Genomic DNA, 20,591 nt, shown 5'->3' with positions numbered 1-20,591 from the left:
GTTTTTGTATGTGTGTTTGTGAGTTTGTGTGAGTTTGTGTTTGTGAGTTTGTGTGAGTTTGTGTATGTTTTTGTATGTGTGAGTTTGTGTATGTGTGTGAGTTTGTGTATGTTTTTGTATGTGTGTGTTTGTGTATGAGTATGTGTGTGTGATTGTTTGTGTATGTGTGACTTTGTGTGTGTATGTGAGTTTGTGTTTGTGTGTAAGTTTGTGTATATGTGTGTGACTTTGTGTGTTTGTGTATGTTTTTGTATGTGTGTTTGTGTATGAGTATGTGTGTGTATGATTGTTTGTGTATGTGTGACTTTGTGTTTGTATGTGAGCTTGTGTTTGTGTATGTGTGATTGTTTGTGTATGTGTGACTTTGTGTTTGCATGTGAGTTTGTGTATGTATGTGAGTTTGTGTTTGTATGTTTGTGTATGTATGTGAGTTTGTGGTGCCTTTAAAGAGAGCGATTGGTTCACCGCTCTTCTGGCTGTCCTGCGGGCTCGGTGGATCGGCGTTTGACTGGACGCGCTGGATGAGTGGCTGGCGCCGGAAGGAGGGAGGGTGGGAATGGTCGCGAGCAGCTGATCGAGAGGAGCGTGAGAGCGAGAGGCGGCGGCGCGATGAACCTGCTGCCCGCCAACCCGCACGGGAACGGCCTGCTGTACGCCGGCTTCAACCAGGACCACGGTGAGTGGCGGGGAGCCTGCCCACCCCTCCGCCGCTGTCAGCCAGGGAGTGAGTGGGGGGTGAGGGGGGTGTCTGCCAGTCGCTTCACTCAGTCACAGGCCCCGAGTCTCGGGCAGGGGAAACTCCCCACACCAAGAGGGAGGGCTTGACGCAGCTTGGGCCGGGGATGCGGCTCTGCCCCCTCACTCCCAGCACCAGGTGTAAGTGCGGCCTGTCGGTGCCTCGGCTCACTTTTATAGCTTTAAAGGGGGTTAAAGTGTAACCCATTTAATGCGTCTCACTCTGGAAAATAAACAAGCTCCACGTGCTTAAATGGGTTTAGTGATCTCTCTCTAGGTCCTGCCACACACACACTCTCCCCCTCCTCTTCTCCTCCTCTTCCTCCTCCCTTCCTTCCATGTTCTGGTTTTTTAAAAAGCAATGAGACGTGTAATACCAGCAGAGGATCCCCTCACCCTCATTCAGTGTATACAGTTTCTCATTAAAATTAATGTTTATCTTCTGTGTTCAACCAGAAGTAAACTGCTGCACCTATAAGGAAGGTACAGCCTCCTGATGTTCTGCTGGGTTCCTCTTCACTTCAGAGGGTGCACAGTCTGGAGGAGGCTGTCGCAATCTAGGAAATATTGAGTGAGGTTTATGGTCAAAAAGTAACCATTGCAGATACCTTTTTTTAAAGCTGTTAACTTTTTTTTTTAGCCCATTTTGATTTATCTCACTTCTATGTTTTAAATCAGAAGTGAATGATTCTCATAACAAATGAGTGATACTTGAGAAGTCTGTAAAAGCATTATATTTGTGTTAAATATATTCATTGAATTCCCCCCTCAATTCTGTGTCGTTGCTAGGATTCTAGAAGTACAAATATAGGTAAATAAGACTAGTGCTAAAAATAAATTTGAATTTGTGGAATTGCAAAGAAAACGGGAGGTTGCTTACACTTACTGAAATGCAATGCTTGCAGTATAGCAAATAACAAGCTAACCAAGTATTAATTGGAATATTCAGATTCGAAACTGAACTGCTAAATGACAAAGAAGTAATGTTTGTGTGTGTGTGTGTGCGTGTGTGTGTGTGGTATAATGACTAACATTAATTCATGTTTTCAGCCGAGTACTTTCACCAATGCTGCATTTGTTGGTGTAGGTACCAGTGAGTGACTGAGGCTCCCCCCATGTGACTAGAATGTCATTGATTCCCAAGAACTTAGCACAGGGACAGCAGTAATAAACCACTGCATGGCATCTGTAAGCTGTGAAGACTTCTGGTTGCCCTGCAAGATTTGGATTTTAAATCATCAGAAGTTTAAAATCTGCAAAGCATGGCGGGGTAGGTTTCCACTTTGGGCTCAATCGGGAAATTGTGCCCAAAATGCGCGCTTGAAATTGTGCTTCAAGTTTTGGGTAAAAATTCATTTGCATGATCACAAATGTAAAATCTTCCATGAACTAGTGCAATTGGGTAGCATAATAGAACGTAATCATTTCTTTTTTTCTTTCCATTTAAAACATATTCCTTGATGTATTTAAGAGTGGTAACCTGGTGCAGTTTTATTAATACAGCTGAAAATGGGTTTATCAGCAAAAAGAAGCATTTTTTTTTTAATGTGGCCTGATGTAAAACTCACTGAAAATAACTTTTTAAATAAAACTCTACTGACCTTTTTAATTTCATTGGTGTACACTATTCAGTTTCTTAGTAAATTAAATATTTTTTGATATGAAAAAGCTTTTAAACTGTGCCTAGTGCCTGAGCACCTAAGAAAATAAGTGCAATTTGAAGAGTCTTCCTGAATCAGTGTAATTGGTGGAATCTTTTTCATATCAAAAATAGTTAATTTACTAAAACTGAATAGTGTACACCAATGAAATTAAAAGGGTCAGTATAGTTTTTATTTAAAAAAAAAAAAAAAGTTATTTTCAATGAATTTTAAATCCGGTTACTCACAGGTGAGGACTAGACACCCTTAGCAAAAAGAAGCTTTTTTTTAATGGTAAACCCATTTCAGCTGTATTAATAAAACTGCACTAAGTTACCACTCTTAAATACATCAAGGAATACTTTTTAAATGGGGGGGGAGGGGAAGGAACAATTACATTCTATTACGCTGCCCGATTGTGCTGGTTCTTGGAAGATTTTACTGGCGGAATCTCACACTTGCAACCTGGGGGCGTGGCCAGTTTTGTGGGCAGGGCCTGATTCCGGCCAATTAAATCTTGAACCAGCGTAAAAGATTGCGGAAAAGACGAACATTTGGTTTTGGGCGTAACTCACTTGCGTTTAAAATTCCCTGATCTTTTGCACTGGTTCAGTTGATTCCACCCGGAATGTGCTGATATAACTAACTGAAATAATCGGAAACTCGATCCCGAAGTTGCTTATCTGTGATTTAATGACTAACTGAAAGGCGTTTGGATTTTAATGGAGTCCAAGCTTGGCCAGATCCTATTTGTGAAAGGGGATTATTACCTAGGGGTGAAAAATACTCTTCTTTTGCCCTCCGAGTATGGTTTGTGTTTTATGAGGAAATAAAGTTGTTGGAGACCTGTTCTGTTGCTCTCACAACCAAAACACAGCAGTTGTATCTCTCTCCCTATCTCCCAAAGTCTCGTCAAAACCGCAGGTTGTCAGTTATCTCTCTTAACTACTACTGCTCCTAACTCCTGCTCATTACCCATATCTTTGCCCCCCCTGCCCCCCCAACTCATTTTTGTGAGGTGATTCTGGGTACAGGAAACTTTTTTTTTTTATCCAGCACCAACGGGACCGGCGTGGTGCCAGTTGATCACAAAGTCCGGATTACAGAGAGGTATACTTACCAAGGTACGAGAGCCCCGTACACGGCCACAGGTGCAGGAGTCCCGGTTACACAGCACTTGTGCAGGAGTCCCGGTTACACGGCCACAGGTGCAGGAGTCCCGGTTACACGGCCACAGGTGCAGGAGTCCCGGTTACACGGCCACAGGTGCAGGAGTCCCGGTTACACGGCCACAGGTGCAGGAGTCCCGGTTACACAGCACTTGTGCAGGAGTCCCGGTTACACGGCCACAGGTGCAGGAGTCCCGGTTACACGGCCACAGGTGCAGGAGTCCCGGTTACACGGCCACAGGTGCAGGAGTCCCGGTTACACGGCCACAGGTGCAGGAGTCCCGGTTACACGGCCACAGGTGCAGGAGTCCCGGTTACACGGCCACAGGTGCAGGAGTCCCGGTTGCGGTTACACGGCCACAGGTGCAGGAGTCCCGGTTACACGGCCACAGGTGCAGGAGTCCCGGTTACACAGCACTTGTGCAGGAGTCCCGGTTACACGGCCACAGGTGCAGGAGTCCCGGTTACACGGCCACAGGTGCAGGAGTCCCGGTTACACGGCCACAGGTGCAGGAGTCCCGGTTACACGGCCACAGGTGCAGGAGTCCCGGTTACACGGCCACAGGTGCAGGAGTCCCGGTTACACGGCCACAGGTGCAGGAGTCCCGGTTGCGGTTACACGGCCACAGGTGCAGGAGTCCCGGTTACACGGCCACAGGTGCAGGAGTCCCGGTTACACGGCCACAGGTGCAGGAGTCCCGGTTGCGGTTGCACGGCCACAGGTGCAGGAGCCCCGGTTGCACGGCCACAGGTGCAGGAGCCCCGGTTGCACGGCCACAGGTGCAGGAGCCCCGGTTGCACGGCCACTAATATATAGTAAAACTTACCTGCACCTACTCCTGAATTTTGCCGGTTAAGAGAGATTTCCAGATATTTAGGTGCCAGTTAAGAGAGTTTCCTGTAATTTATTACATTGAAGGTGCTGAATTAATGTTGGCTGTTGTTTAGAACTCCCTGATCAAAACCTTAGGTTCTTATGTGTTAAAAATTGTTTGCTTGTCAAATCAGTGGCAATTTTAGTTCTTTTTGCTTGCTTCAGTGTTGCTTCACTGAGCAAGTGTTTGTTTTATTGGATATAGTAGTTATTGCTTACTTGTCTGGAAGAAATGATTAATGCAAAGACCTGGGCAGTATTCTATGCCTCGATTGTTTTATATTTTGAGATAAATGTTTCTGTTGGCTAGCTTTGTTTGTTCTTGACTGTTGACTGGGTTAATTGTAAATGGTTATTTAGCCAGTGCGTTGCATAAGTAATTGTGTATTTGTTTAATATGGATTGGGACATCTGACAATTCATGAGAATCATAGATTTTTTTTTCAAGCAATGTGTTTAAAAATTTGTTGTGGCAACTAGTGGTGTAAACATGTCAAATTTAGAATAGCTTTGTACGGTAAAATAACTTGAATTTGTGAGTTATGTCTTGCTGATACTGTGCTGTAAATGTCTTGTACAGACAAGATTCCTTTGGTTAAATAAGTGTAATCCTTTTCACTTCCTTCACCTCAAATTACTTCCACCACCAATGACTGACATGTAACAATTCACCGCAGTGTTCTAGCACTGGTTACATGTTTTCTTCACACTAAAGCATGTTTGTGGGACCTTACTATAGACAAATTTTCATCTGTGTTTGCCTATGTAAGGATGGGGACTACACTTCAAAAGTAATGCTTTGGCTGTGAAACACTGGGGCGACCTGAGGACGTGAAAGGTGCTATATAATTGCAAGTTCTTTCTTGACTTCCCCATGGGAGGAGGAAACATTGGAGGGCCTTGAGTTGGTTTTAAACTGCTATCTGGGTGGTGTAGGACAGCCTTGAGGATTTCTGAAAAAGTCACCAGTCACTTCTCTCTGCTGAAGTTGGCATATGGCCCAGGGAGAAAATCAGGAAGGGAAGTGAGGAAATTAATCTTCCCCCAAAAAAAGGGATCCTCTGGATTTGGTTTTTCTCCAGCTGTTTCCAAAAAAGTCAATATTGCCTATTCTAAATATCCTTTTTGATTGCAGTGTGATTTTATTGTATTGTGATGGGATGCAGCTTTAATTTTTTTTTTTAACTTTACCCCTCTCCTACCACCCCAGCAAACTCATGATCTTGGCTGTGTTGTTGTTAGGTGGTGCCAGAAAGATGTCCGGTACAGGAAAGTGTCACCATGACTTAGTGTTACTACTCTCACATCCGGCTCAGTAGGCCATGAGTTCACGCCCATTACAGAGCATGATCTAAGCTGACCCTTCAGTGCATTACTGAGAGTGCTTCATTGTTTTTGGATCAGATATCAAACTGAAGACTCATCTGCCCTCTTGCGTGGATGTGGAAGATCCCATGGCACCATTCAAAGAGGGGCAGGGAAATTCTGCTGGTGTCTTGGGCCAACATGTACCCCTCAACCAACATCATTTAAAGCAGATTATCTGGTCATTTATGTAATTGCTGTTTGTGCAACCTTGCTACATTTAACTCTCTGAAGCCATTCCATCCAGTGTCTGTGCATCATGGGCATCCTTCCCCAACTGCACCCACTATCCTCATCTGTTGATCCACTAATTCAAAGAACACTTAAGCTCCTTCCCCTGCCTCCCTTGGGGTGGGGGCAAGTAGTGCTTTAATATGTCTTATAACTCAGTAACTCTTTGGTACACTGACATGCAGTTCCAAGAAGTGACAGGATGTCCTTGTAATTTTGCCTTTCTTGGCCAAGTTGTAAGGCTGTGCACCTTCCCACAAGGAGGCAGAGAGGTAAAAGTTATGGTGAGTCACCCTGGGACATTGGGTACTTTCCCAAAGCGACAAGACCATGACAAAGTGGGAGTTTCGGGTATATTTTTTTAAGCAATCAAAAAGAAGTTGCAGATTGGAGCAGAGCACTGTTTTTCTGAAGTGGTCATCACTTACTAGAAAGTAATATAAAACCCTTTATAGTTTGCAGGGTGTGTTTACACCCTGTGCTGTAGGTATCTACAATATTAGTACCAAGAAGTCTCTCGGGATCTCCGAGTTTGTAGCCAGAGTTCAAGCCTGAGCTTCAATCAGCAGCAAGGGGAACAGCGGAATAATGGGTTTTGAGGGGGAGACTGGCCATCTTGGTGGCGAGGATTCATTTTCTAAATTATTTTTGAGTAACATATTTGTAATTTATATAGCCTGTCACTCCTTCATATATTAATGTTTTGGAACAATAGTGAGATGGATTTAATGGCCCGGAGTTTGTGGTCAGCGGCAAATGAATGGCCGTTCACTACACTTACACTTGCCCATGGACTTTCTGTGGGCTTTTGCACTGGAACTTGCGGTTATTAGAAATCCAAAACCGCGCCGTGCCCTCCACATGGGATCTGGGACTTGTGTGAACAGGGTAAGTAACTGTGTAACTCCTTAACCAATCAAATTGAAGAATCCTTACTGAGACACAGAGTCCGAACCAGGAAGTGCCACTTAGAATAGTTAATTCAATGCCAAATCATGTACAGAAAGCGAAATGGAGACGGGGTTAAGAGCGCGAGAGTGAGATAAGAGATAGAAAGTTTGAATAAATTATTTTAATTTTTTAATCTCCAACAATAACTAAATTCTGAAGGAATGAGACTCCACGCTTGTAAAAGTTAATTTACAGTGCCAGAGAGGTTAGATAGGATTACATAGGATATTCGGCCCAGCCAGTTCATGCCGGCGTTTATGCTCCACTCGAGCCTCCTCCTGTCTTTCCACATCTAAATCTATCGGCGTAACCCTCTATTCCCCTCCCTCCTATGTTTGTCCAGCCTCCCCTTAAATACATCTATACTTTTCGCTTCAACCACTCCCTGTGGTAGCGAGTTCCACATTCTCACCACTCTCTGGGTAAAGAAGTTTCTTCTGAATTCCCTATTGGATTTCTTGGTGACTATCTTATATTGATGGCCTCTAGTTATGCTCTTCCCCACAAGTGGAAACACTCTCTCTGTATCCACTCTATCAAAACCATTTCATAATTTTAAAGACCTCTATTCAGTCACTCCTCAGCCATTTTTCAAGAGAAAAGAGACCCAGCCTGTTCATCCTTTCCTGATATGTATACCCTCGCATTTCTGGTATCATCCTTGTAAATCTTCTCTGCACCCTCTCCAGTGCATCTATATCCTTTTTATAATATGGCGACCAGAACTGTACGCAGTACTCCAAGTGTGGTCTAACCAAGGTTCGATACAGGTTTAGCATAACTTCCCTACTTTTCAATTCTATACCTCTGGAAATAAACCCTAGTGCTTGGTTTGGTTTTTTATTTCCTTGCTAATCTGTCTCGCAACTTTTAGTGATGTGTGTATTTGTACTCCGAGATCCCTTTGCTCCTCTATCCCACCTAGACTCGCACCCTCCAAGTATTAAGTGACCTCCCTAGTCTTCCTATCAAAATGTAATACCTCACATTTATCTGTGTTGAACTTCATTTGCCAATTATATGCCCGTTCTGCAAGTTCATTTAATGTCCTCCTGTAATTTGTTGCTGTCCTCCTCAGTATTGACTAACCCCCCAAATTTGGTGCCGTCCGCAAATTTAGAAATTGTGTTTTTGATTCCAAAATCTAAATCGTTAAAATAAATTGTGAACAGTGGCCCCAGCACTGATCCTTGTGGAACACCACTACCCACCTTCTGCCCAGGCACCAGCAGTGTCTCAAAAAAAAAAAAATTCTGTTCCAACATTTAAATAGGATTGGTTTTTGGAAATTGTGGAATCCGAAACAACCAATGTCTCTAGTAGCCTTTTGAAACTGGGAGACATTTTTCAGTATTCAGCGAGTGCCGGGGTTGTGTGTAAATTATGTTCTGAAGCCAAAGTTAATGGAGAATTTACAAGTAGTTTAAAAAAAAAAAATAGACTGAATGGAAACTGGTCTCTCTGAAAGGTCACTTAGTTCAATAAGCTCATGTTGATGCAGTTTAATCTTTACACTTTCACTTGAGTAAGGTCACCTTTTTCAGTATTCAATTCATTTATACAACTGTAGCAACCCAGCAGTTCGGTGACTACTCGTGCACTTCCCATGCATCAAAAATGTTTTTTCAGTATTGCTGATTTCAGGACGAGTACAAAAAGTGAGTGACTGTCCTGACTGCAGGGACAGTTGTCCACAGGTAGTTGATGTCTATCTTTTTGAAATATGCTGGTCCCAGACCAGTGCTTTTGGCTACAGACTTGAATCCGGTACAAATGTAAAGCAAAGCTACTTTATTCTCTCCATTATTTGCTTTTTCAGTACTACTTGAATTTGCTGTAAACTTGCACCATAGTAATGACTCATTAATGGCGTGTGCCATTATTTAAACGTAAAGGTTCCAGGAAATAATGGAGAGAGTCATGCCATTAACTGTGCTGCACCCTAATTTGTTGGGTTATTTATGCCGCTCCACCGATGGGCTCGCCTAAGCTGATAAATTTGTTCTCGCTGCTCAGCCCACCATTGCAATCAATGGTGATCGCCGATTTGCTGGTTTTACTCTTGTCTTCGCCACTGTCATTTAGACTGAAAAATAATGGTCTACGTAGCCTGGTAGTGGCGTGATTAAAGGGTGCCTTCTCTGACTGCATTTAAATGATGTGCTAAAATGTTAGTTGATTGGGACAATAATTTTGCAGTATTACAGCATCAAAATAATAAGAGAAACCTGAAATGTTTTGAAAGCAATTGATCCATTCTTGGGATACTTGTAGGTGATTTATCATTCAGTTATCTACTCAAACTCCTGTAATTATTTCATCCAGACCATATGTCTCTGAATGTGTTTGTTCCATTGCAATAATCTGATCACTCAAATTTATGAATGCTTGACTAATTTTGAACATTGTTCAACAAAGTACCATTTAATTTGACATTTTAAAATCAAACTGCACTTCGATTTTCATTGTAGCCGACTGTTGGCATCAATAAACAGGCTTTAAATTGAAATGAGGGTCGAGAAAGCAGGAAGGGGAGATGGCAATGGAGAGGCAACACTGGTGGAAACATAGATTTTATTATTAAGACGCATGTAACAATTGAACATTCAAATAACACACTAAATCAATCTAAAACTTTTACAACTGACAAGTCCCAAAGGCAAGATTCTGGTCAAAGGTATTGAAGCATGCAATTTATGATAAATAAAAATATGATAAAGTTTTACATGAAATTTGTTTGTCATTTGTTTGTTTCTGAAAGTGAGCAAGATTTGACCAACTTGAACGAGGTGCAGCCTAATGAAACCAAAGTTTGAGGAAATTAAAATTCTAACCATGTAAGAAGCCCTGTGAAAGGAATGTGAGCGTGGAAAGACAGCAGGGGACCCATCTGAAAGAATCTCTGAGTCAGTGTTGCAGTGAGCAACAGTATTCATTATCTGAGGAGTTTGTTTCCATATCGGCCACTTGCATTAATCGATCAGAGGTGACCGGCTGTGCGAAAGTGATAACCTGAGTATTGCAGCCACAGAAACAATGTACTGTAAATAAATTAACCGATTAATCCACAAGAGCCTTCCGCAGCAGGAAAATGCCAGTTCCTCTTGGCCAATCACTCCCTGCTAATGTTCTAACACGCAGCAGTGTAGCGCTCTCGACAACTACTTGCAACTATACAAACAATAAGCTTTTACTCCAGGTCAGCCAATATATTTTTGTTTCAAAGTATTGGTGTTCTTTGTATAATTTAAAAAAAAATTGAAAATAACTCCCAAGTCTGACTTTTTTTCAAAATGTTTCTTTTGGTCTATCAGAATTCTAAAATGTGATTTGCCTATGGAGGAATGAAAAGTGCAATGGTCAGTGGCTGCGCCACTTCCGATCCGCTGCTGTGCTCACTGCGGCGTATTCTAATTTTTTTTCAGCAAATTGTGGTGTGAATTTGCTACTGGAGGGTCGGGGAGTGTGATGGTCTCACTTGTGGCGAATGTTGCCATTGCATCGAGTTCCAGGCCAGCATTCTTCCAGACTGTAGATGAATAGAATAAATCTAAAATAACAACTGAAAATGCTGGAAAAACTCAGCAGGTCAGGCAACATCCATGGAGAGAAAATAGAGTCAACGTTTCGAGTCAAACCCTTTGTCAAGAATAAATCTAACTTTGGTGTTTTTCTTCCTCCTCCTGTGCCCCAAACCTGGTAATGCTAATATTGGGTTAAAGCTGACTGAGTATCTTGAAAACACCAAGATTATTTCTTTGCAGTTCATTGTGTGTCTAATTTGGACTGTGATCAGGATGATCCCATACTGAGAGCTGGAATAGATGGAGGATAATGCAGAGGAAGTTGTTGATAGATGTTTATTACACAAGTGATACAGGGTCTTTAAGGGTTCAGTCCTGAAGACCGGTTGCGTAAACTTGGCTTGTATTCCCTTGAGTTTGGAGGCTTATTCCAGTTTCCCACCTTGCAATCTCTGTAAATTTGAGCTCATTCAAAACCCTGCTGCCCATATCCGAACTCGCACCAAGTCCCATTCACCCATCAACCCTGTGTTTGCTTACCTACATTTGCTCCTGATCCGGCAACGCCTTGTTTTATATATTTAAAAAAAACCAATTCTCATCCTTGTTTTCAAATCTCTCCATGGCCTCGCCCCTCCTTTGTAACCCCCTCCAGCCCTACAGTCCTGCCAAATCTCTGCACTCTTCCAATTCTGGCCTGTTGTGCAGCCCCGATTTTCACCACTGTGCCACAGGTGGCTGTGCTTGGGCCCGAGGCTCTGGAATTCCCTCCCTAAACTGCTCCACCTCTCCTCCATTTAAGACGTTCCTTAAAACCTACCTCTTTGACCATGTGTTTAGTCACCTGTCCTAATATCTCCTGATGTGGCTCGGTTAAATGTTGTTTGATTACGCTCCTGTGATAAGCCTGGGACATTTTACTATGTTAAAGATACTATATAAATGCAAGTAGTTGTTGGTTGAGTGATGCTATGATTGAGGTGTTTGAAATGATTCAGTAGGGTGAATACTGTGAAACTATTTTCTCTGGTGGAGGAAATCCAGAACAAGGGGCCACAATATTAAAACCAGAGCTAGGCCATGGAGAATAAAGCTAGCAGTGAAATCAGGAAGCACTTTTTGTCCCAAAGGGTAGTGGAAATCTCACCTGAAAACCTGTAGATGATGGGACAATTGACATTTTCTAGATTGAGATTGATGATTTTTTAGGTAAAGAGCTCCAGGGTTATGGATCAAAGGCAGGTAAATCGAGTAGAGGAAGATCAGCTGTGATCTGATTGAACGGCAGAACAGGCTCGAGGGGTAAATGGCCTACCCAGTTCCTATGTTCCCAAGTGAAGGGAACCATATAACTCCCAAGCAATGGAGTCTTAAGTGATTTCCACAGGTGGTCTTCACAACTGAGAAACCATGCATACAACAACCTCTATGCAGTAGTCTCGCTATACAATACTTGTGCCAATTTCATATGTTGATTTAAAGATTACAAATACCTAGTGGAATTTTATTTGATTCCTTCTCCCAGTTGCATACTGTGAAGTAGTACGTGCGCATGAACTATTGCATTGTGTTAGCTGTTCATGAGCTCCTTTTATGTGGTACTGACACTACAATGAGCTCAGGCAGGTATTCAGCACAAATTGATGTTGTTCCATTTGGAGTTCACTTGGGCAAGATTGATTTAGAGTTTTTTGTTTCAACTGTAGGGTTAATTGGGCTGATTCAGTAAGTACAGGAAGTATTCTGTGTTAATTACTAGCCATATAAGTTAAATAAGTAAGTGTAAGTAAGCCAGTCAGCGAAATAGTTGGGAAATGGTTGTGTGTGACAAATGCTGTCTGGGGAAAATGATAAGCTGTACAGGAAATGTTGTAACTGGTTTTAGAAATGGTTGTTTATTAAAGGAAGATGAGTACAGGTACTGTACTTAGAATGGGAGAGTACTTTCAAAGTTAAGTTTTCCTTCAAATTTTAGCAAGTAATTTATATATAAAATTTAAAACCCCAACCTTTGTAGGAGATGGTGAGGTTTCCCTTGCAGCAGGGCCCTCCGTTTTGAGTCTGCTGAGTTAGCAGACAGCCACTCTGGCAGGTTCGGCTGCAGGAACCCATGTATGCAGTCCTGCTTGGCATCTTGGACGAGGAAGGATGTTTAGTAGGAGCTGTAAGCGTTGGTGAACATTAGTTAATGTCTGTCACTTTACCAGCTTGGAAACCTGTAGTAAAGACCTAAACCAAGCAGGATACTAACTTTTATAAACATTACAGTTCTTTTACAGTTCTTGTTCACCGGACCTGTAAAGAATAGTTGTTTTTAAAAATTAAAAAAAATTAAAAATTTTTTTTTTTAATGAATTTTATTTTTGGGTTGGGAATGAAGAGTACATTGAAAGTGCTTTATCTCAGCTGTTAACACAAATTCTTCTTTGGTCAAATCTTATTTAAATCTGAAGTGAAATTATATTCGTATGTTTAGATTGATGGAATGTTATATGCTTGCTTTACAGAGCACTAGTTTCAGTACATGAGTTTGTTAATGTATGTGCAATATACTGTGATTGTCTAATAATACTGCAGTAAACTGACAAGTGCAAGCCTAGCTCTAAATCTACTAATATACTCATTCTTGGGGTGTGGGTCTCACTGCCAAGGCCAGCTTCCCTAGTTGTGCTTTAGAAGGTGGTTGTGGGCCGCCTTCTTGAGCTGTTGCAGTCCGTGTGGTGCAGGTGCTCCTATAATGCTGTTGGGTAGGGAACGCCAGGATTTTGGCCAACGATGATGAAAGAAATGCAATATATGTCTGAGTTAGGATGGTCTGTGATTTGGAAGGGAACTTGGAGGTGATGGTGTTCCTATGCACCTTCTAGGTGGTGGAGGTCGTGGATTTGGGAAGTACTGCTGAAGAAGCCGTGGCGAGTTGCTGCAGTGCACATGTAGCAAGCACACACTGTAGGCATCGTCTGCTGGTGGTGAAGCAGTTGGATGTTTAGTTCAGTGGATGAAGTGCCGATCAAGCCGAAAAAAGTTAAAGTACACATGCGTGCACCATCTGTTTGAGTATGAGATCGTATGCTCAACTACAGTATCTATTACTTTTTTATTAATGAAAATGCAATTGGCCACATCTGGATTCCCAATAAGCCACGTCTGGCTAATTTTGATTGTTAAATGCAAGTTGTTGTTGTCTAGTGGCTAACCACAGCAATGTGGTTGACTCTTAACTGCTTTCTGAAATGGCCTAGCAAAAGCCACTCAGTTGTAAAAAACCACTATGAAACCCAATAATAAGAATGAAACCTGATGGACCACCCGGCATCGACCTCGGCACCGGCTATGGACACGACAACGGCACACCCAGCCCAGTCGACCCTGCAAAGTCCTCCTCACCAACATCTGGGGACTTGTGCTAAAATTGGGAGAGCTGTCCCACAGACTAGTCAAGCAACAGCCTGACATAGTCATACTCACAGAATCATACCTTTCAGCCAATGTCCCAAACTCCTCCTTCACCATCCCTGGGTAGGTCCTGTCCCACCGGCAGGATAGACCCACCAGGGATGGCGGCACAGTGGTATGGGAAGGAGTGGCCCTGGGAGTCCTCAACACTGACTCCAGACCCCATGAAGTCTCATGGCCTCAGGTCAAGCATGGGCAAGGAAACCTCCTACTGATTACCACCTACTGCCCTCCCTCAGCTGATGAATCAGTACTCCTCCATGTTGAACACTTCTTGGAAGAAGCACTGAGAGTAGTAAGGGCACTTCAATGTCCATCACCAAGAGTGGCTTGGTAGCACCACTACTGACCGAGCTAGTCGAGTCCTGAAGGACATGGCTGCCAGTTTGGGCCTGCGACAGGTGGTGAGAGAACCAACACGAGGGAAAAACCTACTTGACCTCGTCCTCGCCAATCTATCTGTCGCAGATGCATCTGTCCATGACCGCATTGGTAGCAGTGACCACTGCACAGTCATTGTGGAGACGAAGTCTCGTCTTCACACTGAGGACACCTTCCATCGTGTTGTGTGGCACTACCACCATGCTAAATGGGATAGGTTCAGAACAGAACTAGCGGCTCAAAACGGGGCATCCATGAGGCGCTGTGGGCCATTAGCAGCAGCAGAATTGTATTCCACCACAATCTGTAACCTCGGGGCCCGGCATATCCCTCACTCTACCATTACCATCAAGCCAGGGGACCAACCCTGGTTCAATAAGGAGTGTAGAAGAGCATGCCAGGAGCAGCACCAGGCGTAGCTAAAAATGAGGTGCCAACCTGGGGAAGCTGCAACACGACTACATGCATGCTAAAAAGCGGAAGCAGCATGCTATACACAGGGCTAAGTGATCCCACAATCAATGGATCAGATCAAAACCACATCCAGTCGTGAATGGTCATGGACCATTAAACAACTAACTGGAGGAGGAGGCTCCATGAATATCCCCATCCTCAATGATGGTGGAGCCCAGCACGTGAGTGCAAAAGACCAGGCTGAAGTGTTTGCAACCATCTTCAGCCAGAGGTCCCCACCATCACAGAAACCAGTCTTCAGCCAATTCGATTCACTCCACGTGATGCCAAGAAACGGCTGAGTGCACTGGATACAGCAAAGGCTATGGGCCCCGACAACATCCCGGCTGTCGTGCTGAAGACTTGTGCTCCAGAACTAGCCGCGCCTTTAGCTAAGCTGTTCCAGTACAGCTACAACACTGGCATCTATCAGACAATGTGGAAAACTGCCCAGGTATCGGGTATGTCCTGTCCACAAAGCAGGACAAATCCAATTCGACCAATTACCGCCCTATCCGTCTACTCTCAATCATCAGCAAAGTGATGGAAGGTGTCGTCGACAGTGCTATCAAGCAGCACTTACTAATAACCTGCTCACTGATGCCCAGTTTGGGTTCCGCCAGGACCACTCTGCTCCAGACTTCATTACAGCCTTGGTCCAAACATGGATAAAGGATCTGAATTCCAGAGCTGAGGTGAGAGTGACTGCCCTTGACATCAAGGCAGCATTTGCCCGAGTGTGGCATTAAGGAGCCCTAGTAAAACTCAAGTCAATGGGAATCGGGGGGGGGGGGTGGAAATGCTCCACTGGCTGGAGTCATACCTAACGCAAAGGAAGATGGTTGTGATGGTTGGAGGTCAATCATCACAGCCCCAGGACATTGCTGCAGCAGTTCCTCAGGGCAGTGTCCTAGGCCCAACCATCTTCAGCTGCTTCATCAATGATCTTCCCTCCATCATAAGGTCAAAAATGGTGATATTCGCTGATGACTGCACAGTGTTCAGTGCCATTTGCAACTCCTCAGATAATGAAAGTCAATGCCTGCATGCAACAAGATCTGGATGACATTCAGACTTGGGCTGATAAGTGGCAGGTATTCGTGCCACACAAGTGCCAGGCAATGACTGTCTCCAACAAGCGAGAGTCTAACCACCGCCCCTTGACATTCAATGGCATTACCATCACCAAATCCCCCACCAACATCCTAGGGGTCACCATTGACCAGAAACATAACTGGACCAGCCACATAAATCCTGTGGCAACAAGAGCAGGTCAGAGGCTAGGTATTCTGTGGCGAGTGTCTCACCGCTTGACTCCCCAAAGCCTTTCCACCATCTACAAGGCACAAGTCAGGAGTGTGATGGAATACTCTCCATTTGCCTGGATGAGTGCAGCTCCAACAACACTCAAGAAGCTCGACACCATCCTGGACAAAGCAGCTCGCTTGATTGGCACCCCATCCACCACCTTAAACATTCATTCCCTCCACCACCGGCGTACCGTGGCTGCAGTGTGTACCATCTACAAGATGCACTGCAACAACTCGCCAAGGCTTCTTCGGCAGCATCTCCCAAACCCGCGACCTCTACCACCTAGAAGGACAAGGGCAGCAGGCGCATGGGCACACCACCACCTCCAAGTTCCCCTCCAAGTCACACACCATCCTGACTTAGAAGTATATCGCCGATCCTTCATCGTCGCTGGGTCAAAATCCTGGAACTCCCTCCCTAACAGCACTGTGGGAGTACCTTCACCACACAGACTGCAGTGGTTCAAGAAGGCGGCTCACCACCACCTTCTCGAGGGCAATTAGGGATGGGCAATAGATGCTGGCCTTGCCAGCGACGCCAAGATCCCATGAACTAATGAAAAAAACACATATTGGGCATCACTGATCTAGTGCATGTCTATTACCAAGCCTCTTCAGTATATACTCCCACTATTTGTTCAAGGTATGTTATTTACATATTGTACCATATGGTGATTTCTGACTTGAGTATTGGCAAAGCCATTGAAGTATTTGACCGTTTTGTCTACTTAGGTGGAGTTTGTAGTGAAATATTATGGTATTCTGTATTAGTTGTATATTTCTAATTGCAATGGAAAATTGTTTTGTGAAATGATTAATATTTAGTATATTTTGTTAGATTCTAAATTTTGTGGCGCGAGTTATATATTTAAAAAAAACTGGCTGTATAATAGGACAATTAACTTGATGGCACGCAACTTGAGAGGGAAGCAGAATACTTGAATAAGTGATTCACAGTTGAAACAAATCTCTTGAGGTCAACACAGTAGGTATGGGTAGGAAGCAAAAATGCCAAATGGATATTCATATATTTGTACTATAGATTGAGAATCATATTTGTACTATAGATTGAGAATCAATGTTCCAAACATACACCAGACCCGTGGTTTTTCCCAATGGCTTAGTACAGCATGTACTAAGCTATACATAGCAACAGGAGTTGGCCATTCAGCCCCTCGAGCCTGTTCCGACATTCAGTTAGATCACGGACGATCTGTATCTTGACTCCATCTACCCGCCTCGGTACCACAACTCTTAATGCACTTGCCTATCAAAAATAGATATTTAAATTTTCCACTGACCTAGCCTCAACAACTTTGAGGGCGAGAGTTCCAGATTTCCACTACCTTTGGTGTGGAAAAAATGCTTTCAGACATCACCCCTGATTGGCCTAGTTCTAATTTTAAGATTGCCCCCCCCCCCCTTATTCTGGACTCTCCCACGAGATAAAAATCGTTTCCCCCTGTCGACTTCTTTGATAATCAACACCTCAATTAGATCACCCCTTAATTTTCTATATTCAAGGGAATACTAGCCTAGTCTATGCAAACTGTCCTCATAATTTAATCCTTTTAGCCCCAGACCAGCTGGAGCAAGCCTTTGGTTTAGTGGTAGCATTCTCTCCTCCGAGTCAGAAGGTGTGTCGTTCAAACCCGGCTCCAGACAGTCCCGGCTCCAGATAGTCCCGGCTCTGAATTCTGGGCTGATGTCCAGCGGGATACTCTCGTCCGGTGGTTGTGGATGGCCCCCTTACATTGTATGAGCTGTGGGATTAACCACCCTCTTGGCTGGTTGTGGCCATGGAAGGAGCGTTCAGAATAGATCAGCCTGCGAGAGATGAGAACGGAAGAGAATTAAGATGGGGTGGAGAAGAAAAGAGCTCGATACCAGTTTCGGAAGTTAAATGTTACAATCTCCTAACTAGCACAACCCACCTCGCATTAGCATTGGTCTCAAAATGCTAATCCAAGTCCAGGAGCTGAAAAGTGGAGGTTGTAAAACAGTTGTCCTGAATATTCCTACCCTCACTGGCAGCTTTGTGGAGTATTCTGTGGCTACTGTGAAAAGACTAAAAATAGTTTACTTATACAAGAACGTGCGATCCTTGTACAGTATTTTACCTTCCCTTTTTATAATTCTAGATTTCTTCTGTAGGTTGTCATGAAATTGAGTAGGGCTTCTCTGTAGTGCTCTTTGCAAGGCTGTAGGTTGCAAGGTAATTATGTTTGAGGAAGGCTATTTAGCCCATCTTACTAATGTTCTTTTGATTCTAAGATGTGTCGTGACCACTTTGTTTTAATTATTGAGGCAGAACATCACCATTATGCTTGGCTTCTAAAAATGAGCAGTGGTTTTAATTAAGCTCCTTCTCAACACTAGGAGTTGTGTGAAGGTTCTCAATGCATTCTGTTTCCTAACTGCAGGTTGTTTTGCATGTGGAATGGAAAATGGATTCCGAGTCTATAACACTGATCCACTAAAGGAGAAGGAAAAACAAGGTGAGGCGTATCGCCAGTCAGGTAATGCAGATTTGTGATTACTATTGCTTTTACAACCATTACAATTGAAGCTTCAATTGTTGAGTTTAAGATTAATTTTGCTCATAAATAAGAGGTTGACTTTTGATTTCTGTCTCCAGGGTCTAAATTACAAGTGTGAGAAGTAAAGGTTTTTAAAATACTGAGTTGATCAATGATGTAAAAACATTTTAGCGAGAGGCGAATGTGGGGAGATAATGTTCAGGCCGAGAGACAATCTTCTCCCAGAGGTCTTGAGAGGCTTCTCTGGAGATGGCAGCAGCAAATGGAAGCAGTTGCCTCTGACCGTGCCACCTGCTACTGTATCTTTTTTTCTTCTTCTCAACTTAGTGCTCAACCCACCAGTACAGGCCAACAATGCAATGTTCTTGCTTGTTGATCTATAGAGCAGTAATGAGGATGTGCTCCACTGTTGGGTGCCCTCTTTTAGGTAAAATGTTAAACCAAGCGCTACAAGCAGTCATAAGATCTCATGGTACGATTTGAAGAGAAGCAGGCTCGTGCTCTCTTGACTGCCAACATTGATGACTGTTTACTAATTGACACTTAACAAGCTTTTATGTTGCTTAAAAAGTATTAACCGGCAATGGTAACAGTGTAAGCACTTTATTTGACACTTCATTTTTTGATTGTATTTGACTATTAAAAAAATCCTTGGAACTTATATACAGGTGCATTTTGACTGCATTTAATGTTTGGACTGCCTTCTACTGTAAGATAATAGGTGTAAACATTGTATAGTTCTGAGGCCAGACATTTGTGTTCCAAAATGATGCACCAGTGAGCAAAAGTATGTGCTGGCATGGTCTCATTGTATTTCTTGATTATTTTAGGTTACACCCATTTGCACACTCTTTTGGTGATACTGACTGTTTTACACCATTCTACATTTGGGCAATTATGATTTTTTTTTTCTTTTACAGAATTTATGGAAGGAGGAGTTGGTCATGTTGAAATGCTTTTTCGATGTAATTACTTAGCTTTGGTTGGAGGTGGTAAAAAGCCCAAGTATCCTCCCAATAAAGGTATAGCTTGGTCAGTGGAAATGTGATATTATTGGGATTAACTCTTTTGAAGACTGTCATTCATCATCTGTGCCATAATAAAAAAAATGTTGGAAGGTTGGTTTGTAAGAACATAACATAAGAAATAGGAGCAGGAGTAGGCCATTTGACCCTTCGAGCCTGCTCCACCATTCGATGAGATCATGGCTGATCTTCTGCCTCAATTCCATTCACCGGTCTTATCGCCATATCCCTTGATGCCCTTACTAGTCAGAAATCTATCGACTTCTGTTTTGAATATACCCAATGACTGAGCCTCCACAGCCCTCTGGGGTAGAGAATTCCGAAGATTCACCACTCTGTGTGAAGAAATTTCTTCTCATCTCAGTCCTGAATGGCTTACCCTTTATCCTGAGGCTGTGGCCCTTGGTTCTAGACTCCCCAGCCAAGGGAAACATTCTCCCAGCATCCACCCTATCAAGCCCTGTAATAATTTTGTATGCTTCAATGAGATCCCCTCTCATTCTTTTGAATTCAATTCAAGAGAATACAGGCCTAGTTTACTAAATCTCTTCTCATACGACAGTCCCGCCATCCCAGGAATCAATCTCGTGAACCTTCGTTGCACTCCCTCTATGGCAAGTATATCCTTCCTTAGGTAAGGAGACCAAAATTGTACACAGTACTCCAGGTGTGGTCTCACCAAGGCCCTATATAATTGGAGTAAGACTTCTTTACTCCTGTACTAAAATCCTCTTGTAATGAAGGCCAGCATACCATTTGCCTTCCTAATGGCTTGCTGCACCTGCACATTCACTTTCAGTGACTCACGTACAAGGACACCCAGGTCCCTTTGAGCATCTGCATTCCCCAATCTTTCACCATTTTAGGAAATACTCTGCCTTTCTGTTTTTTCTACCAAGTGGATAACTTCACATTTACCCACATTATAATCCATCTG

The 20,591-nt window shown here is 43.3% G+C and overlaps 1 protein-coding gene across 3 annotated transcripts in view; it reads left to right on the top strand.

Annotated features, from left to right (window-relative positions):
• Positions 1 to 479: 479 nt before the first annotated feature.
• The window catches only part of wdr45b (WD repeat domain 45B), a 57,724-nt gene continuing 37,612 nt past the window's right edge, over positions 480 to 20,591 (top strand). Inside the window, exons 1-3 of one of the 3 annotated variants that reach the window (XM_085963420.1) lie at positions 480 to 676; positions 18,513 to 18,608; positions 19,550 to 19,651. In XM_085963420.1, the coding sequence (XP_085819546.1) occupies positions 610 to 676; positions 18,513 to 18,608; positions 19,550 to 19,651 (265 nt within the window). In that variant the 5' untranslated portion in view covers positions 480 to 609. The remainder of the gene's footprint in view (positions 677 to 18,512; positions 18,609 to 19,549; positions 19,652 to 20,591) is intronic. The other 2 variants (XM_085963419.1, XM_085963418.1) reach the window with 2 other exon arrangements.

Source organism: Somniosus microcephalus, chromosome 21 (assembly GCF_052327205.1).
Source record: "Somniosus microcephalus isolate GS21.2 chromosome 21, FLI_Smic_1.0, whole genome shotgun sequence".
Taxonomy (NCBI): domain Eukaryota; kingdom Metazoa; phylum Chordata; class Chondrichthyes; order Squaliformes; family Somniosidae; genus Somniosus; species Somniosus microcephalus.
Note: the sequence above shows the minus strand (reverse complement) of the source record. Positions and strands in the feature narration are given on the sequence as shown.